At 40.8% G+C, this 26,181-nt stretch overlaps 1 protein-coding gene across 1 annotated transcript in view; it reads left to right on the top strand.

Annotated features, from left to right (window-relative positions):
• Positions 1-23,217, top strand: part of PPAT (phosphoribosyl pyrophosphate amidotransferase) — a 49,361-nt gene extending 26,144 nt beyond the window's left edge. Inside the window, exons 2-11 of the mRNA XM_010574578.1 lie at positions 9,227-9,293; positions 12,783-12,989; positions 15,129-15,241; positions 15,361-15,506; positions 16,768-16,840; positions 18,690-18,841; positions 20,096-20,223; positions 20,533-20,754; positions 22,264-22,288; positions 23,042-23,217. Coding sequence (XP_010572880.1) covers positions 9,227-9,293; positions 12,783-12,989; positions 15,129-15,241; positions 15,361-15,506; positions 16,768-16,840; positions 18,690-18,841; positions 20,096-20,223; positions 20,533-20,754; positions 22,264-22,288; positions 23,042-23,217 — 1,309 coding nt within the window. The remainder of the gene's footprint in view (positions 1-9,226; positions 9,294-12,782; positions 12,990-15,128; positions 15,242-15,360; positions 15,507-16,767; positions 16,841-18,689; positions 18,842-20,095; positions 20,224-20,532; positions 20,755-22,263; positions 22,289-23,041) is intronic.
• Positions 23,218-26,181: the final 2,964 nt, after the last annotated feature.

The raw sequence follows: 26,181 nt of genomic DNA, 5'->3' as shown, positions 1-26,181 counted from the left end.
GTGGGGGGAAGGTGTTTTGAGATTTGGTTTTATTTCTCATTACCCTACTCTGGTTGATTGGCAGTAAATTAAGTTAATTTTCCCCAAGTTGAGTCTGTTTTGCCCATGATGGTAATTGGCTGAGTGATCTCTCCCTGTCCTTATCTTGACTCACGAGCCCTTTTGTAATTTCTGTCCCCTGTCCAGCTGAGGAAGGGAGTAATAGGTGAACCAGCCAGGGTAAACCCACCACAATATACATTATTTTTTTTTACCTGAAAGATGTGTGTATGCCATATTTGATATTTTTCTAAGCTTCCTCAAAATGAGAAATCTGCTGAAATGAAACCAAAGTATTAAGCACTATAGATACAAAGGGCTCAACATTTTTCTTTCAGTGGTGTCTGAAAAAGTGCCTGAAATCTAGACTTAAGAGAGGCACTAGAGAAGACATTTTACTATCAGTACATACTTGAGACCCCATGCAATTGAATTTATTTTGCTGGCTTTGTAGAAAGCAGCCTTCTCAGAATTGAAGATTTTTTTAGCAGGCCAAATGAACCTGCTTGGCAGTGTGTTGCAAGAGCACTGAGTAACCCAGACATATTCCTGTAAAATTTGATTCAGATACTTACTGTAAGAAAAGTTTTGTTTAAATATATGTGCACATAATTCCATGTGAGATTCTTGTCTCTTCCTTAATTTCTTGTTATGCCATGCAAGAGGGGCGTAGTGTGTAACGCAAAAGTTGTAGGTTTAGCTGGGCCCTTGTTTTCTCCCTGAATATGGCACCTTGGAGATTCTGTAGTTAAAGTTGTTGTAACCGGACAGGGATGTATGCTAGGGCCTAGAGGGTATGTAAGAAATGGAGAGAGCACGTAGGAAATTCAGGACAGTGCCGCTGTTCGTCCAGGCAAGGAATCAGCTCATTGGCTGCCTAATTCTGCCTAAAATGTGTTCAGGTTTCTCCCTTCCCTTTAGCAGCCCTTTGAAGGGGCTCACACCTAGGATCTTCTCCCTCTTTCTGGCTTGCCAGATCTGTGCCATTGCTCTGTAATGACTTTTCTGAGGAAAACTACTATAGTGGGATGGTTTCCAGATGAGTTGTTGTATGGTTGGTTGGACTAAAGTGTTTCTGACTACCCCTTGCTTGGAGAAAGGATACAGTTGCTTTGAAGACCACTGCAAATCTGGATTGCTCAGTGGGACAGGTCTGACCTCTGCCTATCTCTCCTGGCTCAGGCCATCACTCATGCTGCTTTAAGTAGAAATTACATGAGTTGGAGAAAATCCACAAGTTGACATGGGTATCGCACACTACCATTTGGCATACTTTCCACTAGCATTTAACAAAATTAATGTGGTTAATATGATTAAGTTACAGCATGGGATGTGTTTTGAATGTGAACGGTGGTCATGCAGGAGTTAGTTACATCATATACAGCAGTGAGTACCTAGCGATGCATGAGACTGCTGAGTGCTAAAACTGGGAAGGAGATGGTGCAAAAAGTGTAGCTATTTTAAGGATGTATTGATCAGAACCAGAATGACGGCGTATTCAAGCTATCAGAAAGTGCTCTGTCAGCCATGCTGCTTTTTAGGTTTTGATCTCTCTGCACCATCATACTATACCTAGTTGAACTGGTCTGACATGTGACATAAAAAGTAGTGGATCTCCTGGAGCATCCTCATCATCTTCTAAAGAAATTGATATTTCACCTGGGAAGGAAAAAGGTTTTAGATGAAAAATAGGTATGGACTAAATTAGCTTAAATTAGTTTAAGTGAAAATGTCCATACAGAATGAGAAGATTATTAACTTTGTAATCTCTATACTTAATTTGTATTTAAATTAAATTTAAAACTCATTTGGCCTGTCCCCATAAGGGGACACAAGTTTTAGGAGGCAAATTGAATTATTTTACATCTTGCATATGAAGCCTGTTTGAAATGTATTTTAAAATTCTTGTGGAAACTGACTTGATTCTAGTGACTTGTATGCTTTTCTGACTCTCAGTGTTTGGGGTAGACAGCACATTAAAAGTGTGTTTTAAAAAGTACAGTTTGAAAGTAGATAATGAAAACACTGGACATACAAATAAAAGTGGACTTTGCACACGGATTCAGATTACCACAAATCCATTTATATAACAAAAAAAGAAATTCCAAGAAGAGTATTTAGAGTATGAAGAAAACAAGAGTGTTCTGCAAAGAGTCCTGGAAATCAATGGAATTCATTAATGGCACAGGGAAGGCGGGAAAATGTTGTGACTAGAGAACAGAGGTATTTGTAGCCAAAAGGGCTCAGTCTAGCTTTTTACAGTATAGCATTCCTACATTTGCTTAAAAAGCAACACTACAGCAATTGCTATGTGAGTTTGGAAAGCAGCATATGTAAGTCAGGTTCTGAGCCAGCTTAATTTTCACAGAGGACAGACTTGTCAGTTGTTCTATGGTAATATGCTGCTGTATTCAACCTAGGATGTTGACAGGAGGTTTGAAATGTTGATTCACTGTACGGGGAGCTTAGCTACTGTCAGCTCCAGCCAGGCAGGTCACGCAGATCAAAGCTACCTGTTCAAAGGTACTGCGGTAGGTAGTTCGTCACAAGGAACAGTAACGAGGTGCGGTTAGGATGCAACCTGGTATCCCTGACGCAAGTGAAACTGAAAACTGCATTTGGATTAATTTGGAAACATTATCCTAAATCCTCCTGACTTTCAGCAAGGCTCAGAGTGACTCATAGATGCAGTGGCCTGATCTCCGGCTGCTCCCAGCTGTCCGCCTTGCTTCTCTGGCAGGAGCTGCTACCCCTGCGGCCGGGCTGAGGGAGGGAGAGGTGCGCTCATGCCCCCACCTCTAGCACCAGCACTGGCGTTTTATCTGCTTAAAGAGCTGCAAAGCGAACTACAGGGAGGGGAAATAAATCCTCTCTTGGAAGGCTGCTGGGTGTGCCATGGGTACTAGGGTGAGCACGTTTAATTACACTGCAGTATTAAAAAGAAGCAATTTATTACTTTAAGTAAACAAGAACAGTTAACACAAAAAGATGTTAAGAGTATTTGATGGGGGGGGAAAAGCATCTGATGAGCAAAAAAGTTACTCAATAAGAGTAACTCTTATTAAAAAAAAATATATATATACAATACTTGTCAATGACATGTTTAATGTTAAAGTCCAGACATGGAAAACTATGTATGAGTGGCATTTCAAGTCGGCATTTCCGAAAGATCTTTTTGCATTTCTAGGAGCTGTCTGAGTTTTATACGTATGATAATATTCTCATTGCTGATGCATTTCTGCTCAGAGTTGATAATTTTTCTGCATTTGCTGTGGTAAAGTGAAGGGCAAGGAAAACAGCCAGTGCATTAATATTTAAACATAGAGAGAAATATAAAAGAGCGTAAGTAACTTAACATGAATTACTAGGTGGGCTTTACTTTTGTAAATCAAGTACTCAATTTATTAATACTTAACTTGAGACAATCAAAACTAGTTAATAAAATGGGAAGGTCATTCATCTGAACTCTGATGAATGATACCATTTTTCATAGTGCACCGTCAGTCACTACATGGATTTTCTTGGTTGTTGATTACTGGGAGAACATACAAACTAAATTTTAAGAGAAGTGAACATGCTGAGTTGTGTCTTATTTAATGATAATTTAAGCTACGGCTCTGCATTTGCCTCTGAAAACTTGTATTTTGGGAGAACAGCATGAACATCGCTGGCTTGCACTGCTGTATGTGCTTATGCAAAAAGTGTCATCTTTCCACAAACGAGCTGGGAATTGGGGGGTGTGTTGCTACCAAGTTTGTCCGGACACCTCTCTCTCAGATTTGATTGTGATTTTTCAGTATTCATTTCTTCAATTACGCTTTCAAAAGAAAACTGATTTTACAAGATATGAAAAAAACCTCAGGGAAACACGATAGAAATACCATCCAGTCCAATAAAAGCAGGCTCTTTTTTTCTTCCTTTCTGTTCCTCCCCCTCCCCAGCACTCTCCTAGTAGTTGAGATAATCAAGCAAATCAAACACAAAGACATGCTTTGTAGCTTTACATTAAGGATGGGTATGAATATTTAGACTGAGGCTAAGCAGAATGGTAAAAATACAGTCATTTCTTTGGGAGCATGCCCTGTCCCTCACCACGTTTTTTAAACAAAACAAATTAGTATAGCTGCTAGGTTCTTAAGATAAAGTAAGACATGCATGGTGGACAGTATTATTTGGGACAGGTTTTAGTTTGCTGATAGCATTTTGTCTTTGCTACCCAAGCCGCAAGCCTAGACATCCTTCGTTCCTCCAGCTCGGTCAAAATAAGGCTTCTTGGCCTCTTTCTAAAGAGGGCAGGGACCATTTTCCCCTCTCCTCCCATTACGCTCTGGGTTGAAAGGGAGAAGCCCAGGAGGTGACCTGCAGGGAGGCAAATGTACTTTGGCCAGTTTATTTTACGGAGGGCGATACCCCCATCAAAGCGGTGCCCTTCTCCCCCCGATACCCCATTAAAGCAGTCCCCTTCCTTCTCCCGCAGGCCACCAGTCAGGTTCACTGCTGGGGCCGGGGCAGCAGCCTGCCTTCGCCTCTGCGGCGGGGAGGAATCGCCTCTCCTTCTGTGGGAGCGACACGGCCAGCTCTGCCCCCACAAAACAAACTTGGGAGCATCAGCTGCAGAGCCACGGATGCCACTGATGCCTTACAAGCGCCCTTGAAAGTACTGAGCTGGGCAGACGTGGCAACTCTGACGGCAGTCGGAAAAGGACTGGGCCTCTAGTACAGCGTTACTTGCTTGACTTGTATTCTTAAGTGACAAAAGTTGATGTTCTCACAGCTGTTCTCTCTGCCCCTTGTTAAGGATGTACGCATTCCGCATAGCTGCAGGACACACTTCTATCTCAGTGTGTTTTCTTTGTGGCTGAATTATGGCTGTTGTGAAAATCTTCACATTTAAATCCTTACCATTAGTGTTGCATTATTACAGCTAGTTGCATTTAATTTTTGTTTATCCATAAAAATTGTCTGTTTGTTTGTTTTTAAGGGAGTAACAGAAATGCTTGTGCATTTAAGCGATACATTTCTCACCTTTAAAACCAGACTGTCCTCCTGCTTCAAAATGAGGTGTGTCTCACGCAGGGGTAGTTTTTAAAATATATATTCTAGTTCAGGATTCACAACCGAAATGAACCTTCTCTGATTTAAACTTGCTAGAGGTGTAAGGCAGATGAGAATTAGTATTAACGGTGCAAACTACATCAAAACACAGAGGGCAATCTAAGGGCGGATCCTCAGATGAAGGACACTATCTTAGTTTCATGTGGTCCTCAGAAGTGTAACAGCTTGTTATTAGCTTCAGTTCTGCAAGTTTAAAAATGGATTGTAATACACAGTGCAGAGAGCACATGTTAAAATATTATAAAATTGCCATTTTAATTTAAAGGGACTTTGACAGATTAGAGGCTTTCTGTTAGGGATGACAAATTAAGGTCAAGCTTTTCGTTAAGGTAAACAGTGACAAGAAAAATGGCTATTTCTTTTCCTCAGACCTGTAAAACAGCATTGTAGAGGGAGACGTGGAATGGTACAAGAGCAAGCTAGATGTCCAGCTCCTTTCTGTGCCTTTGGCAATCTCCTCTGATACTAACGTCGAGGTTTTTGTTTTCTTAAAAAGATTCACAATCGTAATTAATGTAAATTGACACATACTGTGGGAACAAACGGCTAAACTTTGCATTTCTTTTTTTAGCCACCTCGTTTTGGTACTTGTAACTATTATTGGGGCTTATGCTTCAGTGACATTTAGGATGTGACAAGGAGATTTGAGTGATGTCAAATAGCAGATTGACCCTAATTAAATGTTAAGCACAGCTTAAATGCAGATGTAGAGAGGGCTGAATAAAACAAGAGATGCAAATAATTTGGTAAAAACCCCTCCAGAATAAAAGCAGTTGTATTCATTTGGTTTGCCTCAAAACAGTCTGGTAAACATGATGATTTTTACTTTCCTCAATACATTACAATTTTTAATGAGAAGTTATTAAATATTTGAGATGTTTAAGTTGAATCACTTACAAAGTAACTTCATTTACCTTTAGCCATCATACCCAAATTTTCAGTTGCAGAGAAATAAGAATAAAAATCCTAAAATGCACTTGTATCACAACTAACGACTTTTTAAAAATCATGACCGTTTCAACCTTTACTTTCCTCTTCCTTTAAGTTTACATCTGAATTGGAGCTCTACAAAACCTCCTTCCAAAGTACTGCAAATGAATGTCAAAGGGAAAGAAAACAGCTTTTCTCAATTTAACATTTCAACTCGGCGCAGGAGCCTTGACACCAGCGAGTACTCACCGAGGCTGCAATACAAGCCGTTAGCATGATTTTGCTAGAATTACGCTGTATTTACAGACTTCGACACTGGTGGGTGCTAACATTTTATTCCCCTGCGCGAGGAGTGCATCAAGTCAGTTCTAACAGTGCTGTTGGGGCTGCGCAACCTCCGCTTCGGCTCGAGCAAACTCAGGCTTCGGTTTTGTCCGCTTTGGGTTTTAAGCAAAGAGAGAAGAATAGAAGCAAAAACAGGTTTTTACCTTGCGTGCTGTCTGTTGTGGGGCTTGTGTTCAGCTGCGTCTCAGTCGCAGAACACCTGCCGTTCTCTTCTGCTGCTAATTGTGTGAGAGGTTCATATCGCAATATGGCATCCAGATCATGGAAAAACTTCATGGTTTTAGTGACATCCCCAGAGTTGTGGGCATACTTAACCGTTCTGTATTCGTACTTCAGATTTTTATACTTTGCACGGCACTGTTTCCAGTCCCTGCAAACTCCTAACTCCTGCAACCTCTTGGCAATGTAGATAAATATTCCTTTATTCCTCAGGGTGCCGTGGAGTTGCTTTCTGATATTTTTTTCCGACCAGACGCTTAACAAGGCTTTAACCTCCTCCTCAGTCCAATGCTTCCCTGCTCCACTCTCCATGTTGAAAGTGACCTGGAAATGATTCACTATTTCTAGCCAAGATTTTGTTTCCTAGGAAACCAGACGGCTGGTTGTCAGTAAGCTCCGCCGAGATGAAAGGATCTAGTTTTACTGGCTCAAGCTGCCTGAGGGGAGTAACTTGAGAAACTGCCAAATAAGCAGGCTCCGTATTAGAGGCCGGCGAATAAAGCAGCTGGGGCGGGAGGGGGGACGGGCGGCCCCTGGACGTGGTTGGCTTTAACCCTTCTGGGCAAGGAGGGCGACGGTACGAGCGCTGCGGGGTAAGGAGAGGGGGAAAACACGAGTCTCCCACCATCTCGTCGCTTTAAAAAAAAAAACAAACCACAAAACAACGCCACTCCTCCCCCCCCCCCCCCCAAAAAAAAACCCCAAAACCCACCCCAGCCTTGGGGCAGCTCCTCCCTGCCGTGGGGGTGCCAGCCGGGAGCCCTGGGGCTGAGCCTCCCCAGCAAGCTGCAAGTCGGCGGGGGTCGGGGCGACGGGAAGGCGCACAGGATCATCCTGCTGCGCAGCTCCTCGTCCGTGTAGTGTTTGGGTTTGAACCGATGGTCGCCTGTACGCATTTTTAACGCTAATACTCATTGGTTATTGGTGATGCGTTGATAAAAAGCTTGCATCCTTAAAAATCTGACTAAATTCGTAACGTTGTGTAAGCTTTGGGGTCGTGAAATCGAGCTTCCTTTTCTTTCATTAGTGCTACAGGAAAGATGGAATCCAACGACTTGGCCAGGGCCTTGCGATCAGGATGGGGGCTTCCCTCGTTCTCGCTATTGATGATGTTTAAAGGGAGAGTGTCAGTGTTTCAATGGAAATTGCCTGTAATATTAGCATGGGAATTAAAAGTTGCTGAATGCACTGTACCAACCCTTAAGTTTTACTACCAGGCTTTGTGTTTATAGGTGGGACATCTTACTGAGTTAAAATAAATGTGTTTAAGAATGTCCTCATCTCTGTTTTTTCTCTTTTAAGATCTGTGTCAATAACAGGTTAAATTCATTCAGGTATGGGTGAAGTTTGGCTGGTTTCATTTTCTGTAAGCGAATGTTCTTGACAGTTTTGCTTTACGTACAACTGGGGCTAGTGTCCGATAAAGGGATTTTAGGAACTGGAGAAAATTTGTAATGAGCATGGGCGGTTGTAGTTTAGAATCCATTCTGTAGATTTTTTTTGTGCCCAATTTTATTGTTGCTTATACTAAATAATTCCAGTGACTTCAGTTGAGTTAAGCCAGTCTAATCACCCTAGCATCTTCATCTAATATTCTAAAAATATTCTAAATGTTTCCTTTATTAAGAAGAAAATTTTGCTTTTTAGTCATTATTATATATGAGAGTGGAACAGGAGCAGCCTGCACTATTACCCACAAAAAAATCCAGTCTGCAAAACATACCTTTTCAATGGATAAGGACTGAATTACAAACTTTGGGCAGCTGTGCAGTATTCTGCCCGCGTTGCCTGCCCGTGGGCTGGATGTGCACCCAGGGACCGAGCCTGGGGGGTCCACCGGGCTGGGTAGAGCAGGGAGCAGGCTAGGGAAAACTCCGTCATTTCAGCTGATACAGCTCTTCTGCTCAACAAAGCACAACTGCCAGCCTGAGGCTCATCTGCTGTAAGAGAAGTATTTCCATTTGCGGTGATGCTGTACACCAGGCTTGTTTTGCTTGAGTTCAGAAGCTGTGATGCCTGATACTAGTTTTATGTGCTCAAACACTTTTATCAGAGGGCCCATATACCTTTTAGAGGTGTAAATGCTAGCTTGACTGCTTAAGTGCAAGAATGCAAAAGCTTCCACATAGGTGATCAGTGGAAGAGACAAGGTATTCATTCCCTTAGGCAAAACCATCAGTTTCTTAATAGCCCTCCCCAAACCAAAGCAGAAATAGAGTAGTGCTATAGAGCCTACTACTCGAGCCTAGTCTATCACTGCAAAGTGGCTTTTCAGATTAAGCATCTGCTGTTATTTTATGCCCACACTGAAATAGGGCTGAGCCAGTGCTTATTAGTGGAAAGATTCCCACTGAATTCAGTGGGCTTAGGCACAAACCTTATGTGACTGTTTTGAAATAAAGCATAACATGGGCAAGAAGCCAGTTTTGATTACAAGCCTGTAAAATAAAAGAACAAATAACCTTACATTAAAATTTCATGTTGTAAAGAACAGATGAAAAACCACCAATCCATTGTACGTTAAAGCATTTCATTCCAAGCATTTCAGTGCTTTATGTTCATTATATTTTGTCCATAGGGGCCAGGAGAGTGCTGGAATTGTGACAAGTGATGGAGAGTCATCCCAGGCATTCAAAGTGCACAAGGTAAAATGTAAATGAATGTTTTGTAGATGCCTAACTGAGATGCATGAAAGTTTGTTTCAGCTAGGAAACAGAATGAGAGAGAAAGTAACACGTTTTGGTGGACTGTTTTGGTTTTGTCAGTGATAGCATCTAATTCTGTCATTTGTGCAATTTCTGTCTTAAGTGCATGTTTAAAACAAATCCACCAATGTTACCCTGCTGGGTGTCTCCATGCACACAGTGGCAGACACACAGAAGTATCCAGATCAGGCTGTTGATGTCACAAAAACTACTTACCAAAGTCAGCCCACACCTAAGGTGTTAACTCTGGAGTACCCATGCAACTTGAGATCAAAAGAAAAGAAACACAGTTACAGGCTATGCACAAGCAAATGGATGACTAATTATTGCATTAGTGAGACTCAAGGAAGTGGAAGCTGCTTTACCCATAGGTAAAAATAAACAGAATAAAAGATTGAATGGAGGCCTGAGAAGGTCACACAGTCTTTCTCGAGCTCAGAGAATCCCAGGGGATGTTAAAAGACATAAAATGGCCGTAGCCTCGGAAGTATTATGCCAGGAGAATACCTGCACGCTCTGGGGATGTTTCTGCTCATTCTGTATTGAATAGTGATCAGGAAAAAAATAATCATCAGCCTATTCCATCCTGGAAGAGCAGAAAAATGAAGAAGAGCAGGAAGGAAGGAAATAAGGAAGGACAGAAAATAAAACTACATCAGCAAAATAACAATGGGGCAATTCTTGATGTGTGTTCTCTGACTGCAGTCAGAAAGCAGTTTGTCTTCATGTTCAGAGGTCTCTGAGGAAGATTAATTAAACTGTTCAAATGAGTCCCAAGAGCAAGAACTGCTTTGCTGCAGCAGCATGTATATCTATGCATGACTGCTCAATGCCTCATGCAAAATCTCATCTCATCAAGCATCATGTTTGTCACTTCTTCAGGTATTTCCCCCCTCCTATCTGATTCACACACACACACACACACATAGACACACTCTTAAAAGCAGCTTTTCTCAACTTCAGCACAGTGTTACCTGTTCTTCATTCCTGCTCCTACTTGGGTTTCAGCTTTCCTTAAAGTTTACAGGAATTCCAGCTTCCTTTAAAGTGGGCTGCTGTAAATATCCCATAGTAAAAAGAGTTTCTCAGAATGAACTTCCAGGAGCTTATATCATAATTTGCAGTGTTTCCATGTTACTGAGCTGCAATACTTAGCTGTCATGCTAAGAATTTAATTGGCCATCTCATCATACCAGCTTTGATATTTTAAGAGTTGCAGAGCATGTGATGGTTTCTTTTATCCTTGGAATATGTTTCTCAGCTACAGCATTTTTAAAATCTGTAATAACCACAGTGTAATAAAGAGCCTGTGGAGTACAGTTTAAATGTCTTGTTTAATCTTGGAAGTGGTGCTAATGTAACAAACATTTGGGTCTGTTACACTCGTGAAAATATATTTAGGACTCTGACTGGTAAACTAGTCCATAAAAATGTCAGCAGCTAAGATGCTACTGATTCCATTTGTCCTCCAAACTGACTCTTCTTCATAGCAGAGACAACAGGATGGAAAAGGTGCCCATTCTCACCACATTGCTTTACTACCCAATGCTTCCGTGCAAACTCACTTTTGTCAACAGTTTAAGGCAATACATATATTAAGAGTACGAACTGGAACACCTAATGCATGGGTATGTGTTCCCTTCTGATTGTTGCCAGCCTTTGACCATGGATTAATAGCCCTTGACAAAGGCTATTAATCCTTTGTTTTAAACTCTCCTAGAAAGACTTGGTCCAGATTGGTCTGTCCAGATTGGTCTGTCAAAGCCTTTCAGCTAGATTTGTATAACAAAACATTACTGTCGTAGCTCTAATAACTCAGGATGTGGAAAAACTTAAATCTATTGTATAGTCATAGCGATAGCAGTAGCAGAAGGACTTTGCTGATTGTTTCACACTTGGATATGCAGAAAAATATATTAAAGTAGCTATTCATCAGACCCATGTTCTGGCATGTACCAGGCCTTGTATTAATATAGACATAAGATTGTCTTCATTGGGAACTTTTCATACTGATGTAATTCACATTTGCCCCCCCATACCAGCACAATCTAAATCAGAGGAATATTTCAAACTGCAATTAAAATATTAGGTACTTGTGTAACCAAATCTGGTTTAAAACAACATTGCTTGTTTAAGCTATTGCAATGCTTAACATGGCCACATCCATTAATACTGGACCTGTGAACTGCCCAATCTCCTGTTAGGATAAAGATGGCCTAAGTAAAGTAAGAGTGCATGGTTGCATTTCTGTACATATATGAGCACATGACGTAGACTCTAGACTACCTTTATGCCATCTGTGAGACAATAGATGATAATTATCTGGCATAAAGTTTGCTAAACAATTAAAGCAAACTTATACCAGTTTGAGGCAGTAACTTCTTAACATGATAGTAAGTATCCTAAAACCACATGTGCAACCACAGCCTCTTGGTGGTCTGACTCCATAGCAGTCACAGCAGAACATACCCTAAAGCTGAGCTTTCTTTAAGCTCTTATAGTTGAGCTCTGAAAACAGTTCACCTGATTTCCATCCTTCCTGTCACATCCCACTCTCTTGTTGTAGCTACAGCACAGGTTATGAACCATCCACAGCTTCAGACCTCTCCTGTGTATCTTTGAAGGTGCTAGAGGAGTGTTATCATGTGTGCTATCATGTATATCACAATTACCACATGTGATGGGGAAACATTGCAGAGAAGGATGTAAATATTTTCCACAGGCAGCAGCAGAAGCAGGAGTTTGTAGGAGGGCCTGGAATACAGTCTTAATTTCTACTCTCTGTGCAGTATTCTTGCTGCTCAACTGTCTCCGCATAGTACTTGTTGCCAAAAGAAGCTCCTGAGAGCTGACTAAAAAGTTTTGATGCATTTCTGCTTTAGACAGAAGGCAGCCTGGCTATATGAAAAGTTTGATTTAAGTAAACAATGAAACCTCTTGAAAAAAAGCTTTGCTTCTGACATTGGCAAGAATGACAATGAAATCTAATAAATATTAACATGGACCCAGTATAAAAGTAAATCCAATATACTGCTAACTTGTAAAAGGTATTCTCTACGTAGAATTTCCTTCTCACAACATTTTTCTTCTTTGCCTGTCTTCCGGCAGTCTTTTTTCTGGTGTTTTTAAACAACACAAGAGTGCAGTAGTGTTTTTCAGAAGATATATTTTTAGTCAGGGAATAGATCGTTCCATGAAGATCCTCAGCACAGAAATGTATATTGCTTTATTTAAAAACAGGAGTAATGGGATCTGATATATCACTGTGACACCTATTCAGATTCTTTCTTTCCCATGTCTTTTGGGTACTTGCCTTTCTCTTTTAAAGTAGCTTGTGTTAATGCTGTACCGAAAACAAACACAAGGAGAAATGAGGAAGTTGCCAGGAAAACAAAACCAAACAGAACTTTTTTTCTTTTTCTCCCAAAGGGAATGGGTCTTATAAATCACGTCTTCAATGCAGACAGCCTGAAGAAGCTGTACGTTTCAAATCTCGGTATTGGGCACACGAGGTACTCCACGTCGGGAATTTCTGAGCTGCAGAACTGCCAGCCTTTTGTCGTAGAGACTCTTCATGGGAAGATCGCTGTGGCACACAATGGGGAGCTAACAAATGCTGTACGACTCAGGAGGAAGGTTAGCATCTCCTTTGGGAGGCTCTGGCGTTGTTTCCGAGTATGAGGCAGCAATGAGCAATAAGTTTGCTGTGACTTTTCCTTAATACCAAACTGCTCAGGGTAGCAAAAGAGCCCTCAAATCAAAATAGATCATTTTGGGGGAAAAAAATCCCGAGGAGGGGAGGCATTTGTAACTGTCACAGGGGATAATTCACCAATCCTCTAGAATGGAAGGCCGCTGCCCGAGCATTCACACAGCAATCAAGGAGTCACCCACACACCACCTGAGACCTGAACCGCTGGGAGCAGAGTCCCTTCGCAGCAGGCGGGTGCCCTTCCCACTCCTCACACACCCTCACCCTCGGGCCCTGCTTCTTCCCACAGGCTCGACCCCAGGTGCCCTGAAGCAGAATCCATAATCAAGGCCTTCAACATAAAAAGCGTCATTTATTCTACCTATGGTGCACAAATTTAGACAGTTCGAGCTGGGTGCCTCCGAAGAGGGACCCCAAACACTAAAATCCCTGGGCAGTTATACCCTTACAATCTAAGTTCCTGCCCCTCACACCATAGTCTTGTCCAACAGTAATATTCGGGTCTGGGGTTGTCTTCTCTCTCGTTGGGGCCTTTTTCTCATCTCTAGGCGGGTTCTTTCTCTTTCCTGCTTTTTAGGCTAGTTGTTACTGTCTCCTTTTCTTGGCTCAAACTGGCTCTGGGGCTTTGCAAACCTTCTTTCTCCTCCCATCAGAGAAGCGGTCAATGTTAAGCAGAAGCATTATACAAGCTACAAGTTCTGCTTTATCATGAGCAACTACTTTTAAGGAGCTAAACAAAGTCCTTAAAGCCCTCCAAAACACATTAACAGCCTCTATAATTTCTATACATTCCTGTGCCATTATAGCCTCACAAACTTCTCCCACTATTGCCATGTGCTCTTCACCTCTCATTCAGGTGTGGTCCGCATGCTCATGTAGCTCAGCTTTGCCACCTTCCACAACAGATGGTCACATTCCTGTTAATCAAGTGAGACCATAACAAAAGACAACTTGGTTTGAAGCTCTGCTCCTTTGTGGGTGCTGATAGAAGGAGCAAATCATATGCTTAGAGTTAGGAGAGGCATAATAAGGTGAGGTAATGGTAGTATGAAATGTCTAGTTTGGAATATTATCTTTATTTGTATTTCTGGCTTGCAAAATTAATCAGGAGCACTGTCAGGACAAAAACCAACAAATGCCAGATTTTATAGTATGTTTGGCTAGAAGGGTATGTGTTAAAGAACCAAACTAAATTTCAGCAGATGTTTCATTGTGAAATGTCTTCTATGATATGTTCCATCTAAAAGCAAGACTATATAATCTTGCATTGAAGCGAGGCAAGCGTATGGCATGCCCAAAGGAACCTAGCCCGTCTTTAATCAGAGCCACAAGTGTATGAATGGATGGGAGAAAAGAACAGTGGTGAGGAAATGTAGATGGAGAGCGGAGAATCAGAGTTACATGAGATCTAAAATTATTTCTAAAGATAAAAATTAGGAACTGTAATGCATACAGTGTTGAATGAGTTGTAATAGTTGGCTAGATACACTGCAGATTCTCTGTTCCCTTACAAGCATAAATACACCAAGACAGAACAATTTGACTGACCGGGTCTAACAAACTTTTAAGTTGTGGGATTTCAGTTTTTTAATCCCACTCTGCTTCCCTTCACACCTCTTTTTTTTTTTCTGTTCTTGCTTTGTGCCCAAACCACCATTCTGCCTTGATATCTCTTTCTGTATCTACTATAGGTAATTTCATATTTTTCCTTCTATATTTTGTGTGTCTTCCCAGAGCAAGCAGAAGCACAAAGCTGATTAAATGGCCCAGATATGAATTTATGCCCTGAATATCGGTCATATTAATTTTGGTTGCATGTGGAGCAAAGGAATGAGATGCAAAGGGAGAAATGTAGTACCAGGCATAGATGATTGTACCAGCTCTTTCTATGTAGTTGGTTTGTTGGAAGAAATTCGACATTCTTATGATCTGATCACCTGAAGGACTGATATGTTTTAAAACATTTGTTCATTGCACAAAGGTGTTGTTAGATTAAAATCTAAGCAGTGTTATGTGGGATTTTTTTTTAATGTTGGCAACACTTTTGTTTTGTGTCCTAAAAGCTTATGCGGCATGGTGTAGGACTGTCGACCAGTTCTGACAGTGAACTGATCACCCAGCTGCTGGCTTTCACACCTCCTCTAGAAAATGACGATACAGCTGACTGGGTAGCAAGGTAAGGAGGATGGGTTTCAGAATCAAGAACAGCAGTCTAATCTCAGCATGATATGCAGCTGTAAATGCACACAGCTGTTTGTGTGACACACGATTATGTTCACCTATGTCTCATTTCAGAATAAAAAATTTAATGAATGAAACTCCAACTTCATATTCATTGCTAATTATGCATAAAGACATAATCTATGCAGTACGTGATCCATATGGGAATCGCCCACTCTGCATTGGTCGCCTTATTCCAGTAGGGGACATGAATGGAAAAGGTAAACCATATATATATTCATATACATATATATGCATATATATAGCTTGTGCCTGAAATCACTGATATAAGTAATTAAAGCTATACTTATTGAGGTGTAAGTAGGAATATGTGATGCAAAAGTCAGTTTTGAAAATGAAAAACAAAAAAAAATGTTGGTAAGGAAAAAATGATTTGTAGGAAGTCTGCAAACATCTTTTCTGTTCTCAGCAAAAGGGAATCCTAGTCACCTGATGACAGTGTCAGAATTAGGCAGCCCAACTGTAATAGAATATTTGTGAAAATGTAATTAACATCTCATCACCTAAACAGGAAAGCAGGGATGAACAGAATCACAGAAGGGTTGAGGTTGGAAGGGACCTTTGGAGATCATCTGGTCCAAATTGCCTGCTCAAGCAGGGCCACCTAGAGCTGGTTGTTCAGGACTATATCCAGTCCAGAAACAAGTCTGGTTTCTTCCTTTCACCAGTAGTAAGGTGGCCGAAAAGTGCTGGATTACTGACAATGTATTCCTAAATTCCAAGCACTCCCAGTCACACGTAGTATAGTAATGCAACATTATACTGTCAATTTATGGGAAAAATTCATTGTGTTCCTGTTTAGCCTGCATTTTCCTTGAAGTGAGATTAAAATCTGTTCATTCATATAAAAATAAAATAATTCAAAGGCAAAGTAGTAAATGTTTCTGTATCTTCACAAGACTTCGTAATTTTAACCACAAGAAAAATTATCAAGATTTTTTTAAAGCATACAAACTTTCCTACCTTATGTTACACAATTCGCTCCTTCCTGTGCCCGTCTCTGAAAACTCTCCTTACTGGAGTGCAATCCAGCATCCATTGTAATCAAAAGGATCTATCTATCAACACATTTAACATAGGGAAAGTAAGGAGTTTCTTGTGTGAACAAAAGTAATTATGTATATCTAAAGTCACTGTACTAGAATTGGAAAAGTTTGAAAGAGTGCTGAGATAACAAAGGTAGTTATCTGAATTGTCTGTCTTCATGAACTGTTACTTCCACTTCTGCCTAGAACATGTTTATGATGTTTAAGTTTGTTGTTGTTGTTGTTGTTGTTGTTTTTAAATAATATTACATAAACTTTGGAATGCTATACCTTTTAGTTAGAAATTACAACAGTCTTTAATTGTGCACTTGGCAACCTAAACCATAGCAAGCCAGATACTGCAGTAGAAATGCGATTGTGTGTGGGGGTAATGGTAACACGAATTGTCGACTCTAACTGAAATCTTTCATTTCAGGAAAAGATAACAGTGAAACAGAAGGATGGGTAGTCTCTTCTGAATCCTGTAGCTTTTTGTCTATCGGTGCAGAGTAAGTGCCCCAATTCTCACTTCATCTGAAAGCTCTCCTCAGGCAGCGATTAAATATTAAACCTCAAATTGCCAAATATCATAACATATAGCAACGTGAAAGACACCAAGGATTAGTTTGTTGGGGTGTTTGGGGGGGGGGGGGGGTGCCGGGCCGGTTTTTTGCCAGTTTATTTTCTTGAACAGGTTAATGTAAAATAATTATATGTTCGGAAAGTAGCAGTAAAGACAACTTTACTATTGTAAAGTAAATGCCTCTTCTTTGTTGCATTAAACCTGGTTATTTTTAATTTTAGCCTTGTTTGCAGCAGAATCGTTGTATTAAAAAATAATTCTTGAACTACAGAAAGGTTACACTGGTAGCTCACCAGCTGGACTAACCTGAGCTGTAGCATGTGCTCTGACAAGCCAACGTCCTTGTTTGAAAAAAATTATGGGCGCCTGAAACTATTTCCATGCGTGCAAACACCCATCAGAGCCAAAATATGAGATGACATTCATGTTACCTCTCTAGCTAAGATAGTCTGAAAAGGAAGGTGTGATACTTTCTCTGGACAAAAAGAGAAGGGCAAGAGGCTTTTCAGGAGACTGCAAATTGATCTTTAGAAGTTTGGAGTGGAAGGCAATTGTGAACTAGAACATATTTAAAGTAAGAAAGATTATGAGGAAGCATATTTAATTTCCTAATCAGACATTATAAAAATGTGCATTTGGGGACTAGACTAATAAGTAAAGTCGGCTCCTCTTCAAATAAAAAACTGTGAAAAATTGCATTAAGAACACAACTACCAAATAAAAAGAAATGTAAAGCAAAATCAGGAAGCAGCATGACTGTACTTCAGAGGTCTTTTATTCCATTCTGCAATGTTTTGTTGTAGGTGTGGTGTTTTGTGTCATTTTGCTGTAACTTCTGCCCTGTCTCCGTAGGAACTATTAGCTGTTGGTAACAGGGGGTTTCTTGACACAATTTATTATACATATGCATAAGAATAACTGTTTTCTGAAACTTCAAATTCTCTGTTAAGAGAAGCTTACCATGTAGAACCATCAGCTGAAGCCTGTGGATTTCTAAAAAGGCAATTTTGTCTAAACTTCTGCTGTAGCCAGTGCTGCTGCCTGCTAATGCTAGTATCTGACCAGTGAATAATCAGATTTGCTCACCTCTGATTTATATCTCCAGATTATTCCAATATTTTTGGATAGTTTTAGATTGGAATTGTTAGAATAGCCACCTGAGGACTCATTAAAGGATCTAGAAAAATGTTTAATAAGGTTAAATATTGTCACATAATAAACCTAATACTACTCCATATTTCTTCAGGTATGAGAATTGGAATGTACATTTCCAGTCAGCTTTATGCCATTCAGGGGTAGCTGCCTGTAACCACTAGACAGACAGTTCTCTAGATATTGGCTTGCAGGGCAGGATTTTTTTGGCTACCATCTTTATTCTTGATTATGTTTTTTATATTGCATTATAATGTTTATTAGCTTTCATAGAAAAGTCCTCTAGTATTGATCCAGGACTAAATTATTAAAATACATTTAATCTCAATTAAGGCTGTACTAGACCGAGTACTGTACATCTCACATATAGAAAGAATACCATAATTCTCTGGTACTAAATATTAATTTACTGCTTTTGGGTATTAATTCAGACTGTTTTACTAAGGGTCACTTGTCTTAGTATGTTGGTCTTAAAACACTGCAGGTCAAATCCTAAGATAGAAGCAAACTGTCGTGTTAGGATGTTCAAAAGCATTTTTTCCTGTCAGTTGAACCTTGTTTGTATTTCAAAATTATCATCCAGGTTCAGGACATTTCTAAATGCTATGTATTTTTCTTTCAAGGTACTATCGTGAGGTCCTTCCTGGAGAGATTGTGAAAATATCCAGATATGATGTCCAGACACTGGATGTTGTACCAAGACCTGAAGGAGATCCGTCAGCATTCTGCATCTTTGAATATGTTTATTTTGCAAGACCAGACAGTATTTTTGAAGGTAAGATGACGTAATGTACAAAGCTCTTCCCTAAATAGTGGGAGACGTTATCCTCGAGAACAATGACTCTGGAGAGGATCTGGGATCATAGTAGGGTACCACTGAATGTGAGCTTGCAGAGCAGGGCTGGGACAGAATGGGTTGGCACAGTTCTTGAGGAGATAAAACTCATCAGGAGGAGCATGTAATATCACCTTCCTGTTCCTGGCTGTGCATATGGCCTCAGTCAGGCTGCCTGCGTACTCCTATGGATGGGATGAAAAGAGCCACAAACATAATTAAGGTAGAGGAAATATCCCTTAAACATGAGAGACTTAAGAAAGGAACTTTACTGGTTCTTGGAAAACTTTCTAAAAATTAGACTTATGAAATAGGATCTGCAAAACAACTTCATTGCGGTGTTTTCTTTGCAAGAAAGGGTTATTTCAGGAAGATGCCTTTAATATAACTTGTAAATCTATGCATTATCTAAGTACTTGGGGTTGTCAGTCTAATGCTTTTATTGCTATTTCAGTAGAAGCCCTCAAAAATTGTCTCAATGACAAGATATTAGCCAGAACTCTCATATATAACAAACAAGCTCTTTGTTTTCTATGGCCATGCCATCTGTTGATCCTATACAGTTCCCCACCTTTATAAAGCCAGTTTTACCCCACATCCCTTTTTTTCATGATCCTCTTACCCTTCAATATCCTCACTTCTTGCATTCCTTAGTACTGCTGCTGTACCCTTTGCTGTGCTTCATCTCATCACGATACCTTCAGTTCCCTCCCATGTTGCAAATTTTTTAGGACCTTAGAAGCTTCTGGGGCCCCTTATCCCCTTACTAAATTTGGGGTCAATTTTGCCAACTGATTCAAAGTTAATAAGCAGGCAGAGGCAGACAGACTGAAGGATTGCACAAACTTTGCTGGAGAAACGACTCTAAAAATAGAATATGCACATTATGAACAGGCAGGCATAATTTCTACTTCTTTCCTCCTATAAATAGATTTTGTAACATACAGAGGACCTTTAGTTACCCGATTAGGGCAAACTGGATTTTAATTCTCTGTGTAGTGACATGAATGTGAATGTTAAAATAGGACATTATGGAAGGAAATAAAAAATCACCTTATGTGAGTGACTGTTTATTAGTTCTAGAGCTTTTCTCACTGACTTCTATGCCTGCAACTTGCCACAGAAATTTGTACAGCAAACTGAGAGGAAATCTGTATTATGTATACCAGAAAAAACACTTCTTGCTGTTCTTAGGTCAGATGGTGTATTCAGTCAGGAGAAGATGCGGGCAGCAGCTTGCTATTGAAGCACCTGTGGAAGCAGACCTAGTCAGCACTGTTCCAGAGTCTGCAACCCCAGCAGCTCTTGGTTATGCTCAAAAGGTATATGTTAACTTGCCTTTTTTTTCTCCCAAGCATATTTACACATATCTCTTTTTCTAGTGGAGTATAATGGCATGGGCCGTTAGAGTTTTGTTTTGATAAAGCTTTATATCTTGAGTATACTGGGAACTCCTGTTGAGTCATCTGCACTTGTTTTTTCTGTCATTATTCCACTATATTAAGGTATTTCAAAGTTTTTTTGGTTACTGTGAAGTCATACTAAATCCCAAGGTTGCTTTAAAAAAACAGTAACTGAGGAAAAAACAGTTCTTTAGATGCTAATTCTGTTTAACTGTCTCCTGCTTACAGTGCGGACTACCATATGTTGAAGTACTCTGTAAAAACCGATACGTAGGAAGAACATTTATCCAGCCAAATATGAGGTTACGGCAACTTGGTGTTGCAAAGAAGTTCGGCGTTCTGTCTGATAATTTTAAAGGCAAGCGAGTTGTTATCATTGATGATTCAATTGTGAGGGGCAATACCATTTCACCCATAATAAAACTACTGAGAGAATCAGGAGCCAAAGAGGTAAGTTAATTTTCAGTCAGTACAATTGTGATGGGTTGACCCTGGCTGGACGCCAGGTGCCCACCAAAGCCGTTCCATCACTCCCCCTCCTCAGCTGGACAGGGGAGAGAAAATATAACAAAGGGCTTGTGGGTTGAGATAAGGACAGGGAGAGATCACTCACCAATTACCATCACGGGCAAAACAGACTCAACTTGGGGAAAATTAACTCAATTTATTACAAATCAACCAGAGTAAGGTAATGAGAAATAAAACCAAATCTCAAAACACCTTCCCCCCACACCTCCCTCCTTCCCAGGCACAACTTCACTCCCATATTCTCTACCTACCCCCTGCAGCAGCGCAGGGGGATGGGGAATGGGGGTTGCGGTCAGTTTATCACACATTGTCTCTGCCACTCCTTCCTCCTCAGGGGCAGGACTCCTCACACTCTTCCCCTGCTCCAGCGTGGAGTCCCTCCCATGGGGGACAGTCCTCCATGAACTTCTCCAATGTGGGTCCTTCCCACAGGCTGCAGTTCTTCACGAACTGCTCCAGCGTGGATCCCTTCCACGGGCTGCAGTCCTTCAGGCACAGACTGCTCCAGCGTGGGTCCCCCGTGGGGTCACAAGTCCTGCCAGAAATCCTGCTCCGTGGGCTTCTCTCTCCACAGATCCGCAGGTCCCGTCAGGATCCTGCTCAGCATGGGCTTCCCACGGGGTCACAGCCTCCTTCAGGCATCCACCTGCTCTGGCGTGGGGTCCTCCACGGGCTGCAGGTGGAGATCTGCTCCACTGTGGACCTCCCTGGGCTGCAGGGGGACAGCCTGCCTCACCATGGTCTTCACCACAGGCTGCAGGGGAATCTCTGCTCTGGCGCCTGGAGCACCTCCTCCCCCTCCTTCTTCACTGACCTTGGGGTCTGCAGGGCTGTTTCTCTTACATGTTCTCACTCCTCTCTCCGGCTGCCGTTTTTGTTGCCCCACAACTTTTCCCCCTTCTTAAATCTGTTCTCCCAGAGGCACTACCACTGTCGCTGATGGGCTCGGCCTTGGCCAGCAGTGGGTCTGTCTTGGAGCCGTTTGGCATTGGCTCTGTTGGACATGGGGGAAGCTTCCAGCAGCTTCTCACAGAAGCCACCCCTGTACCCCCCCGCTACCAAAACCTTGCCACGCAAACCAATTACAGAAAGTCTTTACAACAATGAACAACTTTAGGCAAAATACCAGGAAGAAAATATGTGGTGAAAATTTGACCTGTAATGAAAAGCTAATGTAGTTTCACTTTCATGAGGTATTCATAAAAATATGTTTGGAATTTGTAAACACCCACTGATTTTTCCACAAATTTAAATTTATGTAAATAATTTTAACTGCATTCTGTATTTCACTTTGAAAGACATGACATTTGAAACTAATCAAAGAATGTTAAATACATCCTCAGATCTCTAGAATGAGTCATGTTTGCAGCAGAACAAAAGAACCAACAGCTTATGTTGATTGTGATGTGGTAAATAATGTGCTTTTCACAGGGTTATCAGCAACAGTCATGTGAAGGCTTGTGAGTGAGGAGATCTACATATATGGCCTATTGTGCTGCAAAATATTTTCAAAAATGGTTTAAGAACATAGCTGTGGTTACAGTTAGGAAACTGTAAACTTGGATTTCCTGTGTTTAAATACTTACTCTCACTGTCTAATATTGCAATGAATTCTTTTCCCCAAAATTATTGTGAAGTCATGTTGAAATATTTCAAGTTTGTAGGATCTGATTTTTAAGTATTACTCAGAAAATGATGAGTGCAAATGATAGACAACTAATGATGTGAAAAGGCTATCAAACTCCTACTGCTAGAACATTTGCATGAACTGCATACTGAATTTTTTTTTAACATGATGGTCTTCCCCTCCTTCAAGACCTAGCAAGGGTTTGTAGTCCTAAGTGCTCAGTTTGGGAAGCACCAGCCACGCACTCATCTGCTTCCAGACACAAACTACAGGGTAACTCTGGGAAACTATAGGGAGTCTTAATACACACTCTGGACTTTGCTTCTATTTTTGCAGTCTGTGTGACATATTGGTTCCCAACTTAGAACCTTCTGTCTAGATTTCAGTGAGTCTGCTCCCTGCACAAAGAATTTGAGAAGGGCAAGGCTTATTATGGTCTGATAATTTCTTATATCCATTCTCTTTAGGTAAGGTGATCCACCTGGCATCATAATCCTTACAATAATGCGACTGCATTTCTGAAGAGCATTGCATTTGGTACAATACTGCAGCTTTAACTGATGAATTCTGTATTTCCTTTAGGAGCAGACAGTGTTGTCTATCTTTCTGTGGAAGGGCTGGTATCATCCGTGCAAGAAAGCATCAAAGCAAGACAAGAGAATGAGAACAGCCTTAAAACCCAGAAATCACGTGTTGGAAAGATTGGTCACTGCACAGCGTGTCTCACTGGAGAGTACCCTGTAGAGCTAGAATGGTGAATTTTTAGTGGATGGACATCAGTTCATCTGTTGTTGAATGTACCTTTTTAAAAGATGCTGTCTTGCTAATAGTCTTCTTACATTTAGGTAATACGGGAAGCTTATTACAGCCAATTAATTACGGTTACTAAAACACATCTTTACAGTAAAGACTTACAGAAAGTCTGACGTGCTGATGAAAACAATGTAAGCAGATTAAAATACAAAATCGTATAGTTTTGATGCACAGTTGTGCCTTCTATTTTCTCATAAAATATTATAAAAACCAAAGTTTTTTTAATTATGTAGCAGCCCCAGAGTTTTTTCTTTCCATCTTGCCCCAAAAGATATCTCACAAATCATGAATTGTGTGGTGTAATTTCAAATTATCGAAATCTTAATGCAAAAGTATGTGAAGTTTGCTTTTCTCCTTAGGAAAAATACCAGATTCTGAAGAATCAAATTGCTCACTCGGCAGTTCTTGCTTAGACTTTTAAGACTAGAAGTACCTAACTTTTTCATATATAGCTAAACAGCCTTTATTAATCAAGGCCTTTGTAACAGATTCTATGAACATAATGTCTAGCATATGATTTTAAATAATGAAGACTCAGGGAAATGCTCAGCCAAAAGCTCTCTAGTTTTATAACTTTAAAATTCTTTTTTTGAAGTCCAGTGTAATTATATTATCTTAGTGTGCTTTTATCAGTTCCAAATAGGATATGGAAGGAGAAAAATACTTGGCGCTGCCATTTTTTTTTCTGTTTTACATCTTGTTTTCTCCAGGATAAGTCCTGACAATTTCTGAAGTCTGAGCTAATGCTCAGTGTGCTCTTCATATGTCAACATCCAAAGTAAACAGAAAAATAAAGTCACTTTTCATTTTTAACAGTAAAAACGATATATCAACTTGAGATTGAGCTGGTTTGGGTATAGTCTTATTTTACTACATTACTGCTGTTACAATAAATGTAATGTTTTAAAAAAAAAAGTTCTGATGAAACATTAGCTATTGAATGCATTGTATTTTTTAACTGGTCACAATTACATGGTTACTTGTATACATGAAGATCACTTGGACAATGAACCACTAGCTGAAAATGCAAAAGCACCTTTTGAAAACTATTGCAAATTTACGCACAATTGTAAAAATATTTTGTATACCTCAGTTTTTTTCACTGAATACCAGTAGCTTAATTTTAGATTTTCTATTTAATATTGTGTATTTTGGCCTTATAATTGTTTGTGACATTGTTAAAAAAAAAAAAAAAAAAAAAAAAAAAAAAGTTTAAGAGCTTCTTCCTTCCCCATCATCTTCCATATAGTTGAGAATTACAGCACTGGTGATTAAATTCAAAAGGGAGCTTTCTTACATGGGATTTGTAGCAATTGCACCCAATAGACAATCACAACACAAAAGTCCCAATTCAAGAAAGCATGTAAATACATACAATGAGGTCAAGACTGCCTTGTGTAGTGGAATCAGAACCTACTTGCAGTCAAGCCTATGGGAGAATTTAGATTTTCACGAGCATCGGGCTCTTACTGTGTGTTCTTCACCAAAGCCCAGATCTGCATATTGGAGGGTGTATGTGGATCTCTTCTGTCTAATTAGCAAGTTTGGTTTTTTTAACAGAACTGTTAACAGTTCATCTGGACAGTAAATTGAGCAAAAAAAGAACAGGATGGAGTCACTCTGACTGCCCCCTCTTCCAGATTAACCAGGGAGTAGTGTGAGAAAAGACAAAAACTGTCATTAATGTTTTTCACCTTTCTTCTTTCCTGCCCTCAAAAGAGCAATCATTTTTAACAGAAGGGACGACTCCGGCTCTTAGTTTATAGATATTGTGGGGAGCCCTTTCTACTGGAGATAAAAACTTTGGTGCACAGTTTTCTAACAAGGTTGCAAGCAGAAGTCTACTGATTTATCTGAAATTGTCTATAGAACAGACTGTAAATGAAGCTTGTGCAATAACATGTTTTCAACAAAACTGGTGTTTTTGAAGTCTGGTTAATAATCGCTTAAATGTGATTTGAGCATTAAGTGGCATTAATTCTCATTTCAATAAAGTGAGACCTTTTTCCCTTTCCGTTATGCATGTGAAATTACAAGGTCTGCTACTGTAAGCACTGTTAATTTTTAGATACACTACATGCCTCATCTTTAGTACGTATTTTTCAAAACCTTAAGTTAAAGGGGAGCTACCTTTCAAGTGTCATTTTATTCTCCAACAGCTGGATTTCTGCTTCAGGTTACCAGGCCTTTTTTAACCCGTACAGCAGACACACGCACACACAATGAGTACATTGAGGGAGAAAACTCCTCTGGTTTTAGGCGTCGCTATTTGTATTATTTTAATGTTTTACTGTGAAACCGTTTCTGCTGTATCACCAATGTGCAATTGCGCCACATTATCATTTAAAAAATGTGACAAAACGGTAGAAAAGCTGCTGTCTCACTTCTGCCATGCGTAACATTAAATATGGTTATGAAATGGTCTTCTCGTTCTCTCTCCCTTCATTCCGCTCGCCGCCAATACGCATCGAAGCTTTCTCTGTCATGAAGTCACCCCGAAAGCCCCTCGAAGCTGCAGCAAATCACGTCGCGCCTGACATCACATCACCCTCTCTCCCTCACGCAGCCCGCGCTGCCTTACTGCTGCCCCCGCCCGCCCGCTCCCCGCTGGCGCCCCCACAGCCCAGCCCCGGGGGAAGTTCCCCACACCGGGAGCCCGGCCTGGGCTGCCCCGGGCCCCGCTCCCCGCCGCCGCAGCTCGGCCGAGGAGCGAAGCGCTACCGCCTGCCGCCACCCGTCCCCCCCGGAAATGGCGTCCTTGACCCGGCTCGACGGCGAGAGCACCGGCCGGAAGGCCCGTACCACCTCCGGGGGGGGGGGGGGGACGACGGACGACTGAACTGTGAGTGTGACCTTGCCCTTCACCTCGGCCCCTGCGTTTGTTTTTGCCTCCTTCTCATGCATGGAGC

Source organism: Haliaeetus leucocephalus, unplaced genomic scaffold (genome assembly GCF_000737465.1).
Source record: "Haliaeetus leucocephalus isolate CR32 unplaced genomic scaffold, Haliaeetus_leucocephalus-4.0 Scaffold439, whole genome shotgun sequence".
NCBI lineage: Eukaryota > Metazoa > Chordata > Aves > Accipitriformes > Accipitridae > Haliaeetus > Haliaeetus leucocephalus.
This window is presented reverse-complemented; position numbering and strand designations above follow the sequence as displayed.